We start from the raw sequence: 20601 nt of genomic DNA, 5'->3' as shown, positions 1-20601 counted from the left end.
AATCCTATAAACTAAGGTTCCTTTAATAATGTGTACTTAGGACGTTCTATAACAATAATCATAATTTTCTATCAATTTAAGTGATTTTATCAGTAGTCCGAAATTGTCTATAACAAGCAGAACTAATTCACGTCTAGAGCCAATTTCATAAAACAAAAGGAAATATCATAAAGAAAACCAAAATGAAACCATATTTTTTTTCTTTTTAGAAAAAACTTTATTAATTTTACTTTTAAAAAACAACAACACAGCTACAAATTATATACAACAAAAAGACAAACAGGTCTTGGCATAGGCCAAGAGGGAAAGAGAGGGAGGCTTTAGAGAGGAAAGAGGGAAAGGTAAGGGAAGGGGGGGAAAGAGTAGGGAAAACAATTATAATAAAACCATATTTTTGTGACTGTCTGTAAGGTCCTTTCTTCTTCAAAACTATCGTCGGCGGTGCTTTTCTTTATCTCTGCTTCGGAGGCCCTCGGCCTTAATTTTCCTAGAGGTGATCTATCTTTGGTTTAGCCAATTATACAAAGGATTCCAATTGGGATGCTTGGGTTAGTTTGTCCATTTCGGCGCATTGTAAAATTTTCTGAATAACCATAAGTTCAGTGGGGATATTTTTTCAAAGCCATTTACTTAAGAATGTGATCTTATAATGATTTGTGAGACCAAAAGTGGTTTGCATTCCCTACTACTCACTTATCCCATACTGACATTCCAATTCTACTGATTTTGGATGTTTTGAATATTTATATAAAGATTATTTCAAATACTAATGTACATGATTGAAAAGCTGGTTATAACTTCATTGATTATTTATATCCTTTCAACATCGATTATTTTTTGGTACCAAAGAAGGATAATGTCAATCTTGTTTTTGTTGGATATATAATTAAAGGAGTTTCTTTACTTTATAAGATTTTCTTCCTTTATGCATAAGGAAAAATTCATTCAGTAAACATAAAACCTAATGAATTTCTAAGTATATAATATTGTTCATTATCTCATAATTTAATCTATTTTACACTTACATTGAATACATTTACAGAATAAATGAAATCACAATGTGCAGATGACAAAAATAACATTTCATATGTTTTCATTTGCTGCATAATAGAAGATACTAAGATGCTATTTAAATTCTCATGGGCAGTTCCATACTTTTTCTTTGAATCATCACCAATAGGACACTCACTGTTTGCTAAGTCTTAAAAATGTACTCTATTACCATATTTTCCCCCCTAAATTCAAAATGCATTTTTTTCTGACCTAAGCCATCTTAAGCCTTTCAGACTGGCTAGTATCCAGGGCTTTGTTCTGTTCTAGCAGAAGACCCAGTTCTGGTTATCCACAGGCTTGGTATGTGTCTTCCCCTCCAGCAGTTTGTTGCTTCTCTGACAGTGTTTTGATTCTGACTTATTGGATTGGTAAGTTCCATTACAATTTTAATCAACATCATAAAATCAACATCATCTTCATGAAACATGAAACATTATCCAACATTATCCAACATTAGCTCATGAAGTCAATAAACTATCCCAGCTTATGTCCTATTTAGTCATTACATATGCTAGTATGTAGTTTTAGTTTATGTCCAGGTGGGGTGAAGCATGCTTTACTGCTTTCCCATCTCCTACTGCAAAGCTCCTCTTCCCTTTATTTTTTATAATATTTAAATTGTATCATAGAAATGATGCTGCTTTGTTTTTCTAAAGAAGAGCTGTCAGTTCTTCCTAGTTACAGAATTGCTATGGACTTACAGGAGTCAAAAAACCAAATTACTCAAATAGGAAGGATAAGAAGAATGACAAAGTATTGCAGTGGTCCTACTCCAAATTGAGCATCAACCCAGCCTGTTACTAAACCACTACAATCCAGAATAGAATTTCTGAAGTTGCTCAAGAAGCAGATGGCGGCAGCGGCAGCAGCAGCAGCAGAAAAAAGCAGTTTAGCCTACACTGTGGAATTGTCCTGAGAAATTGCAGAGATCATTGACAGTTTTAGAGCTAATCTTCATCAATTTGCTGTTAACTACTTAATAATACTATTTTTTTTTTAGTTTTTGTTTCTTGTGAATTTGGGGTACTATGACTTCTCCAGAGACATAGTGCTTCTCTGGGCTAGTTAAGAAAAAATAGACTGCAATTAAATAGAAAATTGTTACTTCAAATTTCAGGATAATATACCTAATGTGGAATGAGTTTCACTCTGCCTTGAGCAATAGATTTGCAGTTGCTTTTTTTTTCAAAGGTAGCAGTGAAGAACTTGGGGATAAAGATGGTGAAACTGCTTAAGTTCTGATGCATTATTAATTATCTTAACAAAAAATAGCATGTACATGTCAGGATTCATTTGAAAGTTCAGCAGTGTATTGACTCATTTAACAGTTGTCAAACCATGACACTTACCTAGTGTCACTGATGCTTTCTGAAAGATAATTCACTGTCTACAAGTTCTACTAATTTCCTTGAATGAAAATCATTTCTAATGTTGAGAGATATAACACATGGATATGTTGACTCTGTTTCAACATTCATTTACATCTGTTGTTCCTAACTGAAGTTAATTGTCGTAAATGTGTCAAAAACTCTTCAACTAATACACTGCCATCAGCGGTACATGTGTATGCTATGCTGCCATGAATACATATAAAGTTTCATCTCCTTCATTTTTAGCAGGAGACCAGTCTATTATTATTGATTATAATTAACAATTGGTAAGTAGAAACCACATCTGATAACAAGCTAAATTTCCTACTAACTGAAAAAAAACAAGGAATGAGGTAGAGATGATGTCTTAATCTAGAGGTTTCCAGATATAGATTAGATTAATTGCTTTTTGAATAGATCGACAAAGATATCTTTCTTTTAAAAAGAACTATTAGGAACTATTAAAAATATTATCACTTATTTCTAGTCTGTGCAAAAAGAGTGATCTCTCTCTCTTTCTCTCTCTCTCTCTCTCTGTCCCACTATCTACCTCTCTTTCATACACAAATATACACGCATTTCTGTTTATGAGTCTAATTCCAACATTTTGTTCAAGTCATTTGTTAAGAAAGCAGTGAAAAATCAATCTTTGGCACTGTAGGTCAGATATCTCCTCTTCCTCCATCTTCCCCCACCTTTTTGATTTTTAGATAAATACATTTGAAAACCAAATAATTAGCTTCTGGGTTCTTATTCAGACAAACCCAGAAAAATTTTATTCATTCAGGAAACTAGTTAAACAACCATATCTAAACATTTTTGTGAAACTAGTAATGGTGGTCCTTTAGTTGTATGTATAGCATGGGGATAATCCTACTCAGGGGTAATCAAAGGGGTATCAAAGATGTTAACATTTATTTATTTGTGTTGTGACTCGGAGGTTTGAACCTGCTCGGTCAGAAGACATAGGCTCGAGTGATGAGGAAGATCTGGCATTAAGGTTTGAACCTGGTTTGTTGAGTGACATAGATGGGAGTCAGGAGGAAGAGGAGGACTTGGCTTTAAGATTTGAGCCTGCTTTGCTGGAAGTTTTGGAGTCGTCTTCCTCCCCAGAATCTTCCCCCCTGATTGTGCCTCAGGTGTTGGCAGATAATCAGGACAGCGTGCCGGAGTCATTGGCTGAAGATCAAGCCGAGAAATGCTGGTCTGATGCAAGGCAAAGATGCAGGCAGAAACGTGACATACAACGTAAAAAGAAAAGAGACTGACACGCCCCTCAGGGAATATAAGGAGGCGTGTTAGCTCTGATTCCCTGTTTGGGTCAACTTGTTTATTCGTGATAGCATCTTGGACATACTCTCTTCGTGCGGCATTCGCTTCTTGATTTACGGTCTTGTTTGGTATCAGACTTGGCAGGCAGCTTCTGGAAGACTGTCAAGGATTCCTTCAGTCAAAGGAATTTAACTCTGTCATTCCTGGTCCTGTCTGTGTATTTTCCTTTGGAAATTTGGACTCTCACCTTGTGGCTACAGGTGAGACAGAACACATTTGCATGTATGTCTGTTTGTTAATTAAATTTATATGGGCACCCAACTCACTCTCAGTGATTCTGGGTTGCTTACAACAATGAAAATCCAACTAAAAATCCAACTAATCATTGCATCATTTTGGGCCCATTGCCTTTTACATGCATTACAGACATGAAACATACATTAAAAAGGTGGAGCTTCAATTGTGTGATTGTAGCTGCCACCTTGATTTTTTATTTTTGCAGAAATCCCAAATGAAGTTGCTCCTGCAATCAGTAGAAAACTTTCACCTGAAAGCAGCCTACAGCTGTAAACAACTTACAAAAATCTTAGTAAGGTACAAAGGAAAGGGCATTGTGTTTTACAACTGTAGTAATGAAGCAGCATTGTAGCCCTTTGTCATTTTAATAATCTATACTGCAGAAGTCTTCAGATAGACTACTATTGTGTTTTTCTTTTTCATACATTTTTCTTCTTCACTGCTTTATCATGCAATTTTCTCCTACATGTTTGCAGCTGATGTGGGAAATCATTCACACTGATGTAGCCATCAATAAATTGTTCAATATCTTTAAATGCATATATGGATTGCAAAGATTCAGCGAGTATTTGAAGAGGATTTATTCTCACAACTTTGTGCTCAGCATGTCAAAAACATTGAGTTCTTTGTAATCAGAATGCCGTGGAAATAGCTTTTGTGCATATGTCGGCAGGTTTCAAATTCTTAAAGAACCATAAAAAAGTTAAAGATGATTTATCTGAATTTGCATGGTTGAAAAGAAGGGTTCTCTTTTGTCATTGTCAGTTTGATAGAACAGGAATGTTGCAGAATTAATGTACCTCAAAGGAGAGTTTTCTTACAAAAGAATAGGTGGTAGACAGAGTACTTTTTCTTATATTTTGAAAATTTGGGAGTTATTTTTGGACAAAATAAATGCTTTCATTATTCTATTATTGCAGTAGAGTATTCATTTTTCCCCAGGAAGAGTGCGTCTCTCTTTGTCCTTTTTCCCTGCAATGGGAATAATAATGACTAATTATGTATTGTTGCAAAAATATTTACTTCCAATGCTTCTTGGTAGATTATAATTTTGCACCATTTATTATAAAAGTCAAGAACTGAAAATATTGATTTTTAAATGGAAAACAACATTCAACTTTGCTACTGAGGTTTGCAAACATTACGGAGCTAAACTGTTGCACCATTTACAGGCTACTGAAAACCCCATAATTTAGATTTAAATAAAGTAATTTAAACTAATGGAGGATCTGCTTCAAAGTTAAGTTTTTTTCATGCCTCTTAATAATAATTCAATACAGAAAACATATATATAACCCATCTGTATATATACTTTGACCATATCGATGTTGTCTTTCTGCAATTATTTTAGAAGGGAAGAAGTGATTATTTTCCTCATTGTATTTAGAATAAAGTCCAGTGTGCAGCATCAAACTATATCTATGAGAAAACCAGATTGATCTCTGATAAGCATGCTGCAAAATATTCAGATATTGGACATTAGGTACAGGTAGTTCAGAAGGAATTTTAAGATTGGAAAGTGTGATTTACAACTATACTAGTAAAGATTTTTAAACTGACATAGACAATTAAAATACAGTGCTGCTATCCAACTGGAGAGATTTCACATTGAAATTACTTTCTTGGCCACATTCTTCTATTCTTCTATAAAACAGATTTTTTAATGTTTTGCACCTTTTTTATTTGCACTGTTTAAAGTTGTCTATGGAGGTTCTTATTCAATCAGTGCTTTTATTTTAAAGGCCACTGGACTTTCTGATTTTTCTTTAAGACTTCGCTTTTCATCCAAGAAATTTCTTCATTGCTAACTAACTGGGGGGAATGGAAGGGGTTATACTTTCTGTAGCCAGGCAGTCGTTAACATTGTAAGGGATGTTGAAACTACTTTAGGGATACTCTGTGTTCTCATCCCACCAATTAGAACTGTTATTCAACATATTTCCTGTTGTTTAGTTGCTGAGCTAATGTATTCCTAGTTCACCTACAACAGGAATTCCCAAACATTTTGCCATCACACACCCCTTTAATGTAATCTTAATCCATTCACCTCCCCTGAAAATCTAAACTCCAAAATAAACACAATTGAACAATGAAAACAATACAGTGAAATTTGGGGAGTGCTGAATTTATTGTAACAATGTAACACTAAGTTCTTCACACCACCCCTGGACTCTGTTTGCATCTCTTCAAAGATATAGTATTTCTTGAAACTAGTGTTATCTTTGGGTGAACAATGCAGCTGTATATTTTTTCTGCAGAGGCCATATAATCTTCAGCTATGTTAAAAGATTTTTCATGATGAAATATAACTTGAGAGTTTTGTTTTTTTCCTCACTTGGATTCTTTAGCAAACAACTAAATAAACATGATGTTAAGACATGGGTTGGAATGTAAGTAATTTTTGTTTATTTTGCTTGGAGTGGAAATGGGTACTTTTGTTACTACATGAACTGTGGTACACAAGAATCAGAAAGTTTTAATTTTTTTTCTTGTAAATAATCTAGTCATATTGTCCCTGCTTCATCATTCAGTAATGATGCTAACTGGATGATGCTAGAACAGAAATGTTGTATTTACAGCTACCAGTACATCTATCTCAGAACTTTTAAAGAATGTGCTTGATAATCTGATCCTTGAACTTAAGTCTTTATTTTATCTTGCATATCTGGTTGCCATGACATCTGAATAACATTGCTTTGTGGACTTTTCTTGAGGGGCAAGCTGACAATTTCCTATCCCAAGGACATCATACTAACTGTATAGTTCACTCTTGACATTATAGTAAACAGTCCCTTTCCAGATTATCCATATCCACAAACTTCTCCTAGTTTTTTCAAGAATAAAGCACTTTTGTTTCATTTGATTTGATTACTTGAATTCAAAAATGCCCCCTTCTATTATAATGTACTGTAAATAGTCAATCTATTATGTTCTTATTTCCTGCAGTTCATAAGCAGGACCTTTCAAGAAACAGGAAAAATCTTTGTCATTAGCAGTAATGTAATAATTATGTCTCTAGAGAACAATAGCTACTGGTGAATTATAGTTTTAATAATTATTTAATAACAGTTTTAATACTTCTGGCAAATCAAGAATTTAAGCACCACATGAAAACATTTCCTCAATGCTTCTGTTTCTTCTTCAGTTAAGTTTTCCCTGCATCATACCAAGAATAGTTGATCCTCTTTGTGTTTCTCTGCCTTCAGAAGGATAATGTCATCAGCAAGGTAAGACAAGACAGTTTGTCTCCCTAGAGGTATTGGGGTAATTAAAATCCCCATAATTGTGGCTGTGACATTTTAAAATATCTAGGTTTGACTTTTAGAAAGCATCATCCTAACTGTCATGCCCCAGCATAAATTTGTGTACCTACTGTTGTTCTCTGGCCCCATCTAGTGAGAAGGGCCAAATACAAAACTGTATTGTTTGGAAGCTGACCCAGCCCTTTAAGCATCACACATTCCAAAAACAAGTGCATCCTGGTTAGCCAGACCCATTTCCTTTAGTATTTGGAGGAAACAGAAGCATCAAGAAGAATCCAGAAATAGAAGAGAACAGAACAGGAGCTGGAAGGGATATTGGGGTCTTCTAGTCCAGACCCCAGGTCAAGCAGGGGAACCTATACCATTTCAAACAAATAACTGTCAAGTCTCTTCTTAAAAACCTCCAGCAAGCTGTTCCACTGATAAATTGTCCTCACTGTTAGGATGTTTCTCCTTAATTCCAGGTTGGTTCTCTCTTATTAGAAGAGAGAGAGACAGAGAGGGAGGGAGGGAGGAAGAGAGGGAGAGAGAGAAAGATGATGATGATGATGATGAAAGATCCAAATGGCTCTTCAAGTGTTTAAGGTTGCAGAAATAGAGTGGCTTGGTGGGCGTGGCGGGGGAAGGATACTGTAAAATCTTTAGTCTGAGGTGGTATTTGCTGATTCTCTGAACTACTCAAAATTTCCGCTACCGGTTCTCCAGAACTGGGTCCAGGTGCTTCAGCGAGTGGCATGCTGGATTCATAAGTGGTCCATGGGATTTAAAATTATGAATTTAGTGTTCCCTGGGGTCTGAAAGGTTGGTAACTCCTGGTTCATTCCACATTTTTCTAGTTTACCAAGAGGACATTGTGGTTTATTTTATCAAATGCCTTACTGCTAGGTATACTATGTCCACAATATTTTGCTAGTCTACTAATTTAGTGACTTTATCAATAAATTTTATCCTTCACTTCAGAGGTGGTATTCAGCAGGTTCTGACCAGTTCTGGAGAACAGGTAGCGGAAATTTTGAGTAGTTCAGAGAATCAGCAAATACCACCTCAGACTAAAGATTTTATAGTATCCTTCCCCCGCCACGCCCACCAAGCCACGCCTACAGAACCGGTAAAAAAAAATTGAATCTCATCACTGCTTCACTTGCTATACGGGGCTCTTTCCATCAGATTTGTGCTACATTTAATAAACCAAATTGCCTTCCTCTTTGTAAAATTTAAATAAGATAAGAGTTATTTTATTTATTTCTTGTACTTTGCGCATCAGTGTATAGTCCATGAAGGCCATAAACTTTCAGTTATTTTTCTTCCTGATGCTTACTTGAATGATTTAAAAGGCAACATTGCTATTTTCTTCCATTATGCAGAGGTTATCTGAAGTCCTTATTTCAGGATATTTATCTCAAACCTGTACAAGATTCCATTTATAGTCTGATTAAAGATACCATTTCTGGTGGAACATATTTTTGGTAGTTTTTGTAAGGGCAATACATCATCGATAATTCCAACACTGGATTTAGAAATGATATCTTAAGCAGAGTTTCACTTGCTGTATGTCTTTTTTTTTCTGAATTTTTTTCCATGATGCTGGAAAAAGGTGAGTGTCCAGCATTCAGAACAAGTCACAATGTTTTTAAAATGATGGCACGTATATCAGGTCATTGTGCAAATGATATTATTGTTGAAGGAGTCATGATGTGCCATGGAAGTTCATAAGATTTGCTTACTTACTTACTTACTTACTTACTTACTTACTTACTTACAGGTTTTATATGACTTCCTATCTCATGTGATGGGTCTAGGCAGCTCATAACAATCCACCAAAAGCATAGCAATAAGTTATGTCCTTTACATCATGATGTCATAATTTTCCCTGACCTTGAAGCCACACCTACCTCAGCTCCATTAATGGGAAAAACATAACGAAACAACATGTGACAGCAACATGACGTGGCAAGTTTGACACCCATGCCCTATGGATATTCATTTTCCTTCACAATTGAAGATAATATAGTTATTGCTATTTTTTAAAGTATTATTTATCCCTGGGTTAACAGGAGGTATGATTATCTGAAGACTTTAAAATCTTGGAAGTTGTTTTGACATAACTAATCTGTACTTTTGCAGTGTAACATACACCACAAGCTAATGGGTTCAGCCAATAATTATTGTTTTTTTTCTCATGTAAAGTTGTCTTAATTTGTCATATACTGTCACAATAATTTTAATTCATTCACTCTGTGCTTATTTACTATCCAGTCTCTGGTTCTTCAACATTTTTTTTTTACAAATGAAGATTGTGAACCCATACCCCTTGCAAGAACTGGAAGCTTTTTCTAAACTCTAGAGATACCTGATGCTTTTTTTAGAATTGTTCCTTTATTGAATTTCAGTGTTTATATAACTTTGGTACAGATTTGTTGCTTTACTTCAGAGGTGTGGAACTCACAGCCCACAGGCTGGATGTGTCATGCAGTGGCCATGCCCACCCCCAGTTTAGCAAAGGGGGAAAAGCTGTGATATGTCACATGATGACAACATGCTTTATTTGATTTTTTCTTCTTTATTTTATTTTCTCTATGTAGAATTCATCTCCTGTCAATTTATTGGAGCACCTTTGCTTATTCTGTATAATGTTTTCATATCTCTCCTCAGTTGAAGAATAACCAGTCTTTTGACTTCTAATTCAAGGATTGTTATAGATTTGCATTTCTGCAAATATTTCCCAATTTATCCTTGGGCAGAAACAGAAATACATCAAAGTATCAGCTGTCATAATTGCTGACTTCTATCCACTCATCTTGCAACTATTGTGCAATAGGCTGAGAATGGAATTGGATGGACAGCACTTAGGAATAGCACTTAGATTTATATACTGCTTCACAGTGCTTTAAAGCCCTCAAAGCAGTTTACAGTGTCATCCTATTTCCCCAAAAAATCTGAGTCCTGATTTTACTAATCTCAGAAGGATGGAAGGCTTGAGCTGGTGAGATTCTAACTGCCAAACTGCAAGCAGCCGGCAGTCAGCAGAAATAGCCTGCAGTACTGCAATCTAACCACTGTACCACCACAGCTCAGATAGATAGATAAATAGTTACATGTATATAATATCCATTGTGTCTGACAAAGAATTGGAAACAGCTTGATATCTCTTGCTTTAGGAAGAATCTGGAGGAGGAGGAGGAGGAGGAGGAGGAGGGGAATTTAAGAAAAGAGAAAATGTATTTCTAAGAGAAATGCATTGAAATACACCAATTAATGTAACTTTAGTTTGAGAAGTTCTGGTCATTTTAGTGTATCTTGTAAATGCATTGCTTTCAGATTCCAGAAGGTGTGTTTCAACTTGAAGTCCAACACATCTGGAATTTACCAGTTGGAAGAAAACTCATATATGAAGATACTGTGTGAATTGTAGACATTGTTCAAAGGAAGCTGTGTTATTCTATCATGGCAAAATACAAAAAGGAGTTTGGTAGCACTTTTTCTGACTAACACATTTTATTAAAAGAATAAACAACTTTCTTCGTTAGGTGCATAGATTGCCTAGATTGATGTAGGATTTAAACTGGTATGAGGCCAGAGAAGGAGTATGCAGATACATATTAAATGAGAAGCAAATTACAATTATCTTATGAATTAAGAAGAATCAGCTTGGTGTAGTGTTTAAAGGTACTGAGATAAAGATTAGAACTCAGAAGACCATGAGTTCTAATCCTGCCTTGGGCATGAAACCAAACTCTGTTTCACTCTATGAAGGCAATACCAAACTACTTCTGAAAATGCTGCCAGGAAAATGCTGATTAGGAGTCAAGACTAACTTGAAAGCATTGAAAAATAGTGTTATAAACTTCTTCTGTTTCTTGAGACTTTTTGAATTTGCATGAACAGTTTTGATGTTTGTGAGTGCAAAATATCTCACTCAATGTTGCTGTTAGAGTCCCACTTTTTCAAAGCAGACATTTTGAAATCTGCCATGGAGAGTTTAACTTTCTGGGAAGTTGAAATGCTCTGAACTACATCTTGTTCTGTATACTAATATAAAATTTATATTCTATTAATTCTTTTCCACAAAGTAGAATATAGAGGAATGTTGCTGGCAATGGCATATATTGATATTCTATTAGAAGAAGAGCATATTAAGGTGCCTCTAATCTTGTGTGTATATATTCGGAAGCATGAGATCACACTGATGGTATAAATGTGAAGGCAAAGAAAATATCTGTATTTGTTGCAGGTCTACTTACACTTGGTGATTGTCTGTATTCAAATACGGGATTGCTGCCCACAGCCTAAGAAGCTGCAGTGTCATTATTGACAGTAGCTGATTAAAAATGCATTGACTGGCTTGAGCTGTGAGCTATAAGTGACAACCAGTAGTATTCAGCTCTTTTCACGGTGAGCTTTAAAGAGCTTCATGTTTCTTTACTAGTTTTGGTGCAATAGATCAATGAAACAGTCTATTTCCAGACTAACAATGGAAATAGTTTAAATCCTTCAATAATACAATGCATATCTGAGATAAGGGACTCCTGGTAACACTGCATATCATAACATCCGGAAGAAAAATTTAGAATATCTTGTATTTGGAAAGGACCTTTCAGACTTGATCCAGTGGAATCCTGTGTATGAGGGAGAACAGAGTGAAAAGATTTAGATTGGATTGGTATGGGTTGGATTACCAAAAGGAACATGGCTGGGGAGGCTATGCATATAATTACATTATCAGTGTGCAGATGCAAGAATTTAGTATCTTTACATAAGTGAACAAAGGATAGACGGTTTGATTAAATGATTTCCTAAATTCTTTTCCATTCTGTGCTTTTTACTATTTTGTGGATTTATATTTAGAAGAAATTTATCTGCTGTGCAAAATCTGATTGGCCTTCAATGAAGAAAGGGGTTGGCAATTCAATATCTATTTTAGAAAGTCTTGTACTTAAATTTAGTATGACTCTCTTTTGATCATGTCATTTTCATTTTCATTTTAAGACTTAATAGCTGAAAGTATATAAAGCAGATAATTATATTTAAAATATTGTACCTGATTTATTAATCCGATAGCTTGTGTTTTCCAAAGCCATGCACTGATGAATCAGCTGTGACCTTCTTCCCCAAATGGACAATTATTTTCTTTAATCAATTAGGGATGACATAATATTTTGCATGTAACAAGGGCATCAGCTAAATATTTGTCAACTGCAAAACTATCTTCAGTCAAGTATAAATGTGCCCTGCACCAAGAAAAATAATATATATATATAGATACCAAAACATGCTTCAATGCACACATTACTAATTGGAAAATAAACTGGTGTTTCATGCAGAATTCCTACTATAGAATCACTACATCCTATGATTTTTCTGCTACGGGGTCACATATCAAATAAATCAGAGAAATGCAAATTTTTAGTCTGGAGGCCAGATTTAGAATTTTGAGACCACATCATGATAATCACCATAAGCAAACCTGTTGAGAATGTCCCTTGCCACTTCCCTACATTGTCTTGTAATTTTCTAAACCTACCGAACCTAGATTTCCCTGTTTTAATTGGTTAAGTGGACCCAAAATAGCTATGACATGTGGATTTGCAGCAAGCAATTTCCAAGTTATAAATATAATATATTTAAAGATGGGTTTTTTTAAAAAAAAAAGTCTATTGAAAAAGTCATTTATAAAGACAACAGTGGTGCTTATCCCTGCACTAAGCTATGGTTTATTAATCAGATTGGTTAAACTTTCCTGGAAAAGAAATGAAGACAACTCCTTTAAAAGCAGAGCCAAGGAATGAAAAGCCACTGAGTAGACAGGCTTCTTATAGTTACTCTCCAGCAAGGAGAGGACTTGTGATTGTTTCAGATAATTGCTTCTCTATAAGTTAAAAGAACACTGGGTTTGCATGCTTCCTTTCCTGAATGCTTTCAGAAATTGCTTGTTAACTGCTTTTCAGTTATTAGAAACCTTTGGCTCAACAAGTGTGAAAACACAGGATGAGTTTCCTTAAACTTTTAACAAAAGAATTTTTAATTTTTTAAATTTAAGGACTTTAAGAAGGAGCAAAGAAGTGATTAAAACTATGACTTTCTGACTTCATGCTTTTGGAATTAATTTTAAAAATCCTTCCTGGGAGAAAATGCTTATGTTTCAATTCTTAAAAAATAATAATAATAAGATGGGACTTTGAAGATAAGGCATTAGAGGGAGCTAGAAGGAACTAAAGATTGCAATTAAGTGAGAAGAACACTTAAATTTGACTTATTAATTCATAATGGAGAAAAATATTTTTACATTGGACATATTAAAGGATACTTTTAAACAATGGAATTAGATATTATTTTTAAGAGTGTCTGCCTCTATACACTGCGTTTAAAAGACATTATGGAAATGGAACAAGTTATACTAGAGAAGATTGAGACTGATCTGAAAGTGTATTTTAAAATGACAAGCTAAAATGACAAGCTGAAAAAAAATGACACAAACACTACAGAAGAAACTCACATTATAATTAAAAGAGATATGGAAATATCAAACCATGGTAATTTTTCTATATTATATTTTTAAAAGGAGGTTTTGAAGAGCTTTGTGAAAAGAACAAAGAAAAAATGAAAATAAACCACGTTTTAGGACATTATTTGAAAGGATTAAAGATCAAGGTTGTTAAAAATAAAAGGAAAGAATGTAAAATTGGTTTGTTTTGTCAAGATAATAGATACCAATAACCCTAAATGGACTTTTACATGAAATGATTACATTTTAAGGATTTGTTTATAGATAGAAATGGGATTTGGGAAAAGGAGGGGTTTTTTTTAGCTTCAGAAAGTCATTTCTTGATCTATTTTCTTTTTTGTAATACGTTCCTATGCTTTTTTTCCTTTCTATTTTTCTCATTTTATTTTTCTTTTCTGCACTTATTTTTAGTTTGTATTAGTTTTTTTGTCACTCTGACAGTAATTTAAAAAATACTATAAACAATCAAATTGGTTGAACAAACTCTGAGTCTGAATATGATGCAGAAGAAGCTGCTCCAGAAGTAGCCTCAGTAAGGACAAAGTCAGAACCACATGCAGCTGATCAAACCCAGCAGGAAAACTCAGAGGAGGATGACATAAGACTTCTCAGCCCAGGCACCCAACTAGTATGGAGGAATTCAGAACAGAATATTGCAAGCGAAGAAGTAAATATAATTGGAGACAGCTAGTTGGAGCCTTAAATAAGCAACTGTTCTCTGTTGATCTCTTTGTTGGAAACCATGTCTGACATCTGGCTTATATATATGACTTCTAATTATGAACTCTACTGACACTTTTTTGGAATTTGGACTGACTTTCATGCATCTTCTGTGAGCTTCCGTTTCAAAACAAACTTTTGCTTTGTTGAAATTCTTTGCTTTATTGTTAATTCTTAAGCTTTGAATTAAAACTGATAATTTTCCCAAGATATTGGGGGTGTGGTATGGTGTGTGTGTGGCTGAAGTCTGAAGCAAGACTTTAGAAGAATAGAGCATACTTTATTAGCACTTTAGGCCAACATGAATTTAGCATGAAGTAACTGAAGGCTTAAATCCAGCTCCTTCTAGATATCCAGATAGTTTCTTCATGTAACATTCTAATAATTTTTGTCAAACATAAAACTGTATTTTAAAGATGCTACTGTAGCTTTATTTTGTCCTTATACATATTCACTTTATATTCATTTCAGAGTTTACTCTGTTAATTGGAAAGGGTTATAAGATTAATAACTACCCATCCCTAATGTATGCAATGGACTGTAAATTGCAGTTGATTTCCTCCCCAAAGAGACTTTAATGATTATTTCATACAAATTACAGCCAAGACATTTTTTTCACCTTTCAACTCCAACATTTATCCTTATGTTACCATATTTAATTTTCAATTAAGTATAGAATACCAAACAAATTATGTTATTGTAATTTCTAGGGCATAAGATATTTAATTGTTCAAGGGAATGTTAATATAAAACCAAGACATAGCAGGATTATATCTTTCCATAGTATCATACTATAGTTGGTATGGTAATGAATTTCTCCTTGCATGTGACAAGCCAAAATTGCTGCCCTAGAGTATATACCAAACATTTTTCATAATAAGCAATAATAATGAGTGAGTTATACATTAAGGCACACTTCTATTTTTTCCCAGTTTACTTAATTCATTAAACTGAAGTAGCAAGTATTTACCCAGCAACCTTACTTGCAAACTTTCAAAGCAAGTTGTGGCTACTCATAAAATGACTGCCAAGGCTGCCAGAAAATATAACTTACTCAGAGGGAAGATTTCTTACCTTTTCTATTTTAAGTTATCCAGTGATTTCCAAAGATACCTTTCATTTTTATCTTTCTCAATGTACTGGTGCATGATAGCTAAGGAAATTCTGGGACTTGAAATCCACATATTTTAAAATTATTAGGGTTGAGAAACACTGCCCTAGCTGAACCTTCCTGCATAATCTATGGGTGGCTGGTCATATAGGCAGAGGAATTGTCCCAGTCTTAAGAAACTATAAAAAAGAGGATCCCAAAAGTATAAACTAATCACAATCATGAATCCAATTCAACAGGGGTGGTATTCATCAGGTTCTGACCAGCTCTGGAGAACTGGTAGCGGAAATTTAGAATAGTTCAGAGAACCTGCAAATACTACCTCTGACTGGAGATTTTATAGTATCCTTCCCCTGCCACGTCCACCAAGCCATGTCTACAGAACCATAGTAAAAAAAATTGAATCCCACCACTGCAATTCAAAAAGAAAAACTATAACATGATGTATTTCCTTTTCTTCTTCTTATGTTTTTCCTCCTCTTTTCCTCCTTCACACTTTTCTTTTGCATTTTTATATATAAAAGCAAGGAATATGTTTGTTTTTTTAAAAAGAAAATATTTTGAGTTTTAGATATGTTCAGCCTTGACTACACAGAATAATACTGACTAGACTTTCCAATATAACAACAGACAATCATCTCATAAACAGAAAGCAAGTGGGTATTGGTGATTTATACCTTTCAAACCCTAAAAATATTTTTTAATAAACTGTGCCCCCAGATTCTTAAAATCCATAATTATTAATATAGTAATGATTTCCAAATGGTTGGTGTACAGTTTAAAAATGTATTCACATCTTTAAGCCATATTGACTTTTATAATCCCATAACAACCAAACCAAAATAAAAGGAAAACTCCATTGACTTTGTGTTCCTTCACCAATGTTAAAATTCTAACATAATGGGGCTGACAATTCTTTGAAAATAGTCTCCCAATATCCACTAGCTATGAAAAAGATCATTTTGTTGAATTGATTTTATAAAAATAATAGAAAACACAATAATCTTTAAGATCCATATAACCAAGACTGCTTCAGTTCATGCATGAGATAATTCAAACCCATTTAGAGACACAAATCAGAAATTTCCTATCAAGTCAACCAAATAGATAAAGTTTAATTAAGCTTTACTAAATTTCAGATAAGGGCAGTTGAATGTGTAAGAAATTGGGTATTCTTTGCTAAACATCTCAGCTGAATACATCTAATTAATTGAATAGTATCAGTATTCACTGAATAGAGTACAGTTTTGCCTGCTCCTAAACTGTAATAAATAATATACTATTCAGTGGTGGGATTCAAATTTTTTACTACCGGTTCTGTGGGCGTGGCTTGGTGGGCGTGGCAGAGGAAAGACACTGTAAAATCTCCAGTCAGGGGGTGGTATTTGCTGGTTCTCCAAACTACTCAAAATTTCCGCTACCGGTTCTCCAGAACTGGAGAACCTGCTGAATACCACCTCTGATACTATTCGAATCAAATATGCTTAAACTGAAAAAAGAAGACGACGACGACTTTACTACTATTGATTTTTAAAAGAAGCTGGCATTTCCATATGAATTAAGGAATCTAGTTGGGGCAGTCTGTCTGTCTCTTTCACTTTATTGCAGTCCAAACTGATTAGTTACACATTAATTTTCACACCATCTATTTTTGTAATTCATACAGCATTTTAAATGTTTCCTTGCATATTTTATTATTGCATGTTTATGTTGCCCTGGCATTCTAAAAAAAAGATACTATTAAATAATTTCAATTAAACACAGACAGATCACGTTGATCTGCATTCCCATAAGGAACAAACAAAATATTTGGAAACAATGGCACTGATAGATTCAGTCCACTTTCTAATTAAAAGCATAGTATGTTTCTAATGAAACAAATGTGACCCAGTGAGATTCTTGAATTCATCAACCTAATGCTTTTCTTGAGCTCTGTAGGAAATTAAAAGAGCATTCAATTTTGGTATTCAGTATTTTCCAACATAAGAAGTGGCTTATCTGAAACTATTTGCTCAGAATAAAGAAGGTGCTTTGTCCTGATCACCCTTACTATACATAAAGATGTTTGCCTACCTTCAAGAAAATGTAAGCAGTATCCAGTTTCATATTTCAGACTTTGTTGTCCTTATGACATGGCATAGAGGCATGGTTGTCCTCCTACACAAAAGTAGGTTTCACACTGTATCTAAATACTTGTTGCAAGTAAATTGGATAAGCCAGTGTACATCAACATAGCGCTTTTCTTCAAGTTATGTTTCGTTCCAGTCTTTTGCTTATTTTCCTAGATGTAAAACTCATTGATTTGCCTCATTCTCAAATACGTCAAGGTTTTGATTGCTTTTTATTTATATTTCATGATTACAATATTATGTTAGAGCATCTGAATAAGCAGACTAAATCCAATGAGTTATGAAACTGAAAACTTAGTTAATTCAAAACTAAAATAAGCTGAACAAATTTAAAGGTATTGAAACAGTTCTCACCAACAATAAAATATGTTAGAGTTTTCCTTGGTTCCATCTAGTTGCTAAGCAATGTGAATACAGAGCTATTTAATTAGCTCTACACTTTGAATTTCCAGCTGCTAGTATATTTTAGAGAAAGTAACCCCTTATTTGTTCCTTGATAGGATCCCTTGATATGATGCCACTGTTACTCCAACAAATTAATCTTGAAAGTAGAAAACTAAACCTCTCACCTTGGGGTTTCAGAAGCACTTAGCTATTCTTCACACTAAGGCAATGGAAAAATAAATTCATGCTTTCTGAAGTTTAAGATAAAATAAAGCTTCTCTTGCTTCATTTATATGGAATTGAAAGACTACTAACCTGTACTGTGTAATGGGGGAACTCTGTCAATTGCCTCCTATTATCATGCCATTATAGTGCTCTAATGTCTAAAGCAACTAGTATAGTACCAAACTATTCCCATTACAGTACTGAACAATATTACCGATTTACTGAAAGTAAAAATAACTTTTTCATAAAAGAAAAATGTTAGAAGTTCAGTAGTCATGTAGCTACACCCCAAATATATCCCTTTTCAAAGTGCCAAATAAAATCAATGGATCAACTATGTCATTCCAATGGTTATCTCCCATCAAAAATTGAAAGTCATTAGCAATAGCATTTAGCAATAGCACTTAGACTTATATACTGCTTCACAGTGCTTTTACAGCCCTGTCTAAGTGATTTTACAGAATCAGCATATTGCTTCCAACAAGCTGGGTCCTCATCGGAAGGATAGAAGGCTGAATCAACCTTGAGCCTGGTGAGTTTAGATCTGTAAAATTGCAGGCAGCTTGCAGTCAGCAGAAGTAACCTGCAGTACTGTATTGTAACCACTGCACCTCGGTGGCAGTCCATCTGGAGGTTTATCTGTGTCATCGGGGTGACCTGAGTAACGCAAATGGGGGTGGAGCCTTCTTGGAACTGCTCAAAGGACTGTGTTGTAGACTGGAGATAGATGGTGTTGTATCCCTCCCCCTCTGCTGAGAGAGGGCTGTTCAATTTTGACATAGATAGCCTCTTTGACCTTTCTTTCAAACCAGTGGTTCTCTCTATCCAACATGTGGACTTTTCTGTCTTCAAAAGAGTGGCCTTTGTCTTTTTAATGCAGATGGGCTGCTGAATCTAGTCCTGATAGGTTTGTTCTCCTATGTTGTGCCATGCAAAAAAAAAAAGCACCTTTGTGACAACCATGACTGGATGACTAAGAATCTCCACAGACACAAGCTATTGTCATTGTTTCCACTGAAGCTATTACATTCTATTATTGTAACTGGTTGAAAAGGAACATGGTGGCTCACCTGGTTAGGAGGTTAGCAAGCCTACATTCAAAACCTGAATGCTGCTGTGGGCAGATGGACTCCTGTATTTCACTCCAGCTCCTGCTGAGGACATGAAAGGAGTTTCAGACAGTGAGCCACCAGCTAATCCTTTCATCCCAGAAGCAACTTGTGCTTTCAACAAGAGTGTGTTATGATGCAATTGGCTAAGAAATATTTCTGAATATTCATAGAGCAGTTTTTTTCCCCACTAGTTGTTTAAGGAGCTCAGAGCAATAAAAACTGTATACCCTATGAGAATAATGAGAAAAAGATGCTGAACCAGAGATTACATTCATTGCTCTTTCACTAGAATGGGCATGTCATGTTCTCAGAGGCCAGAAACATATAATAACACTCTTTATGAATCCCAATCCAAATTCAAAGTGGTCTCAAGGTGCACTTCCTTGCTCTGCTTCCAAAGAACACTCTTTCATGTTATGATACTTCAAATGCTTTTGTTCATTTGGGATAGAAATCTTGTTAGATTTCTGATTCCTTCAGTTGTGCTATTGCATATTGTTTTTTTTAACCATGATTTTTTTCCCCAATATACAATACCTTCTTAAAAAGTACCAATAAACAATTTGACTTAGTTGACTTTATAGAATGCAACAACACAAAAATTCTCAAGTCTTGTTGATATAAAATCTTTTCAGTTTATTTATGCTACCTAAGATAGATGTTGGACTAGACGTCTTAGTGTTTTTAGAACTGAAGGAAATAACAATTTTCTTTTTCCCTACTAATGAGTGTTATCAGATATCAGATTACATCCAAAACTCAAGTCTTCATTTAGTCCCCAATGATCATCTTAACATAAAATTTAAACTGCTAACCTCATAGCTAAGGATCTAGCCCAATTTATAGCCTTGTTTGTTTGGTTTTAAAGACTTAATGGAAAAGATCTGGAAAGTTCAAAATTCTATTTACTCAATATGATGAATTTAGTTATGGATTTTGGAGCATTCATGTAAATCCACCAATTTTCTGCATTTTGTAGTAGAGCATACCCAAAGTAGGTAACAAAATCATTATATAACTATGCATCTAACCTCCCAACACACAAATATTTTCATTGAAATTCTTAAAAAGAGAGAAAAGAAATAGAACGAATTTAACACTGAAAAAGGATAGAAGTGAACAAAACTACTCCTGACTATTTTGTGCATTTCTAAGCATAGGGA

General features: G+C 34.6%; 1 protein-coding gene across 2 annotated transcripts in view; it reads left to right on the top strand.

Annotated features, from left to right (window-relative positions):
* STS (steroid sulfatase) overlaps nucleotides 1-20601 on the top strand; it is a 241759-nt gene that overhangs the window by 159314 nt on the left and 61844 nt on the right. The window contains exon 10 of one of the 2 annotated variants that reach the window (XM_087938375.1): nucleotides 1321-1418. The exons of the other annotated variant lie outside the window; for it this stretch is intronic. Coding sequence (XP_087794501.1) covers nucleotides 1321-1403 — 83 coding nt within the window. The 3' untranslated portion in view covers nucleotides 1404-1418. Of the gene's footprint in view, nucleotides 1-1320; nucleotides 1419-20601 lie in introns of those variants that run through there. 2 annotated transcript variants of the gene reach the window in all.

The sequence above is a fragment of the Pseudonaja textilis genome, chromosome 8, assembly GCF_049901715.1.
Source record: "Pseudonaja textilis isolate UNSWEBS1 chromosome 8, rPseTex1.2, whole genome shotgun sequence".
NCBI classification, from domain to species: Eukaryota; Metazoa; Chordata; class Lepidosauria; order Squamata; family Elapidae; genus Pseudonaja; species Pseudonaja textilis.
This window is presented reverse-complemented; position numbering and strand designations above follow the sequence as displayed.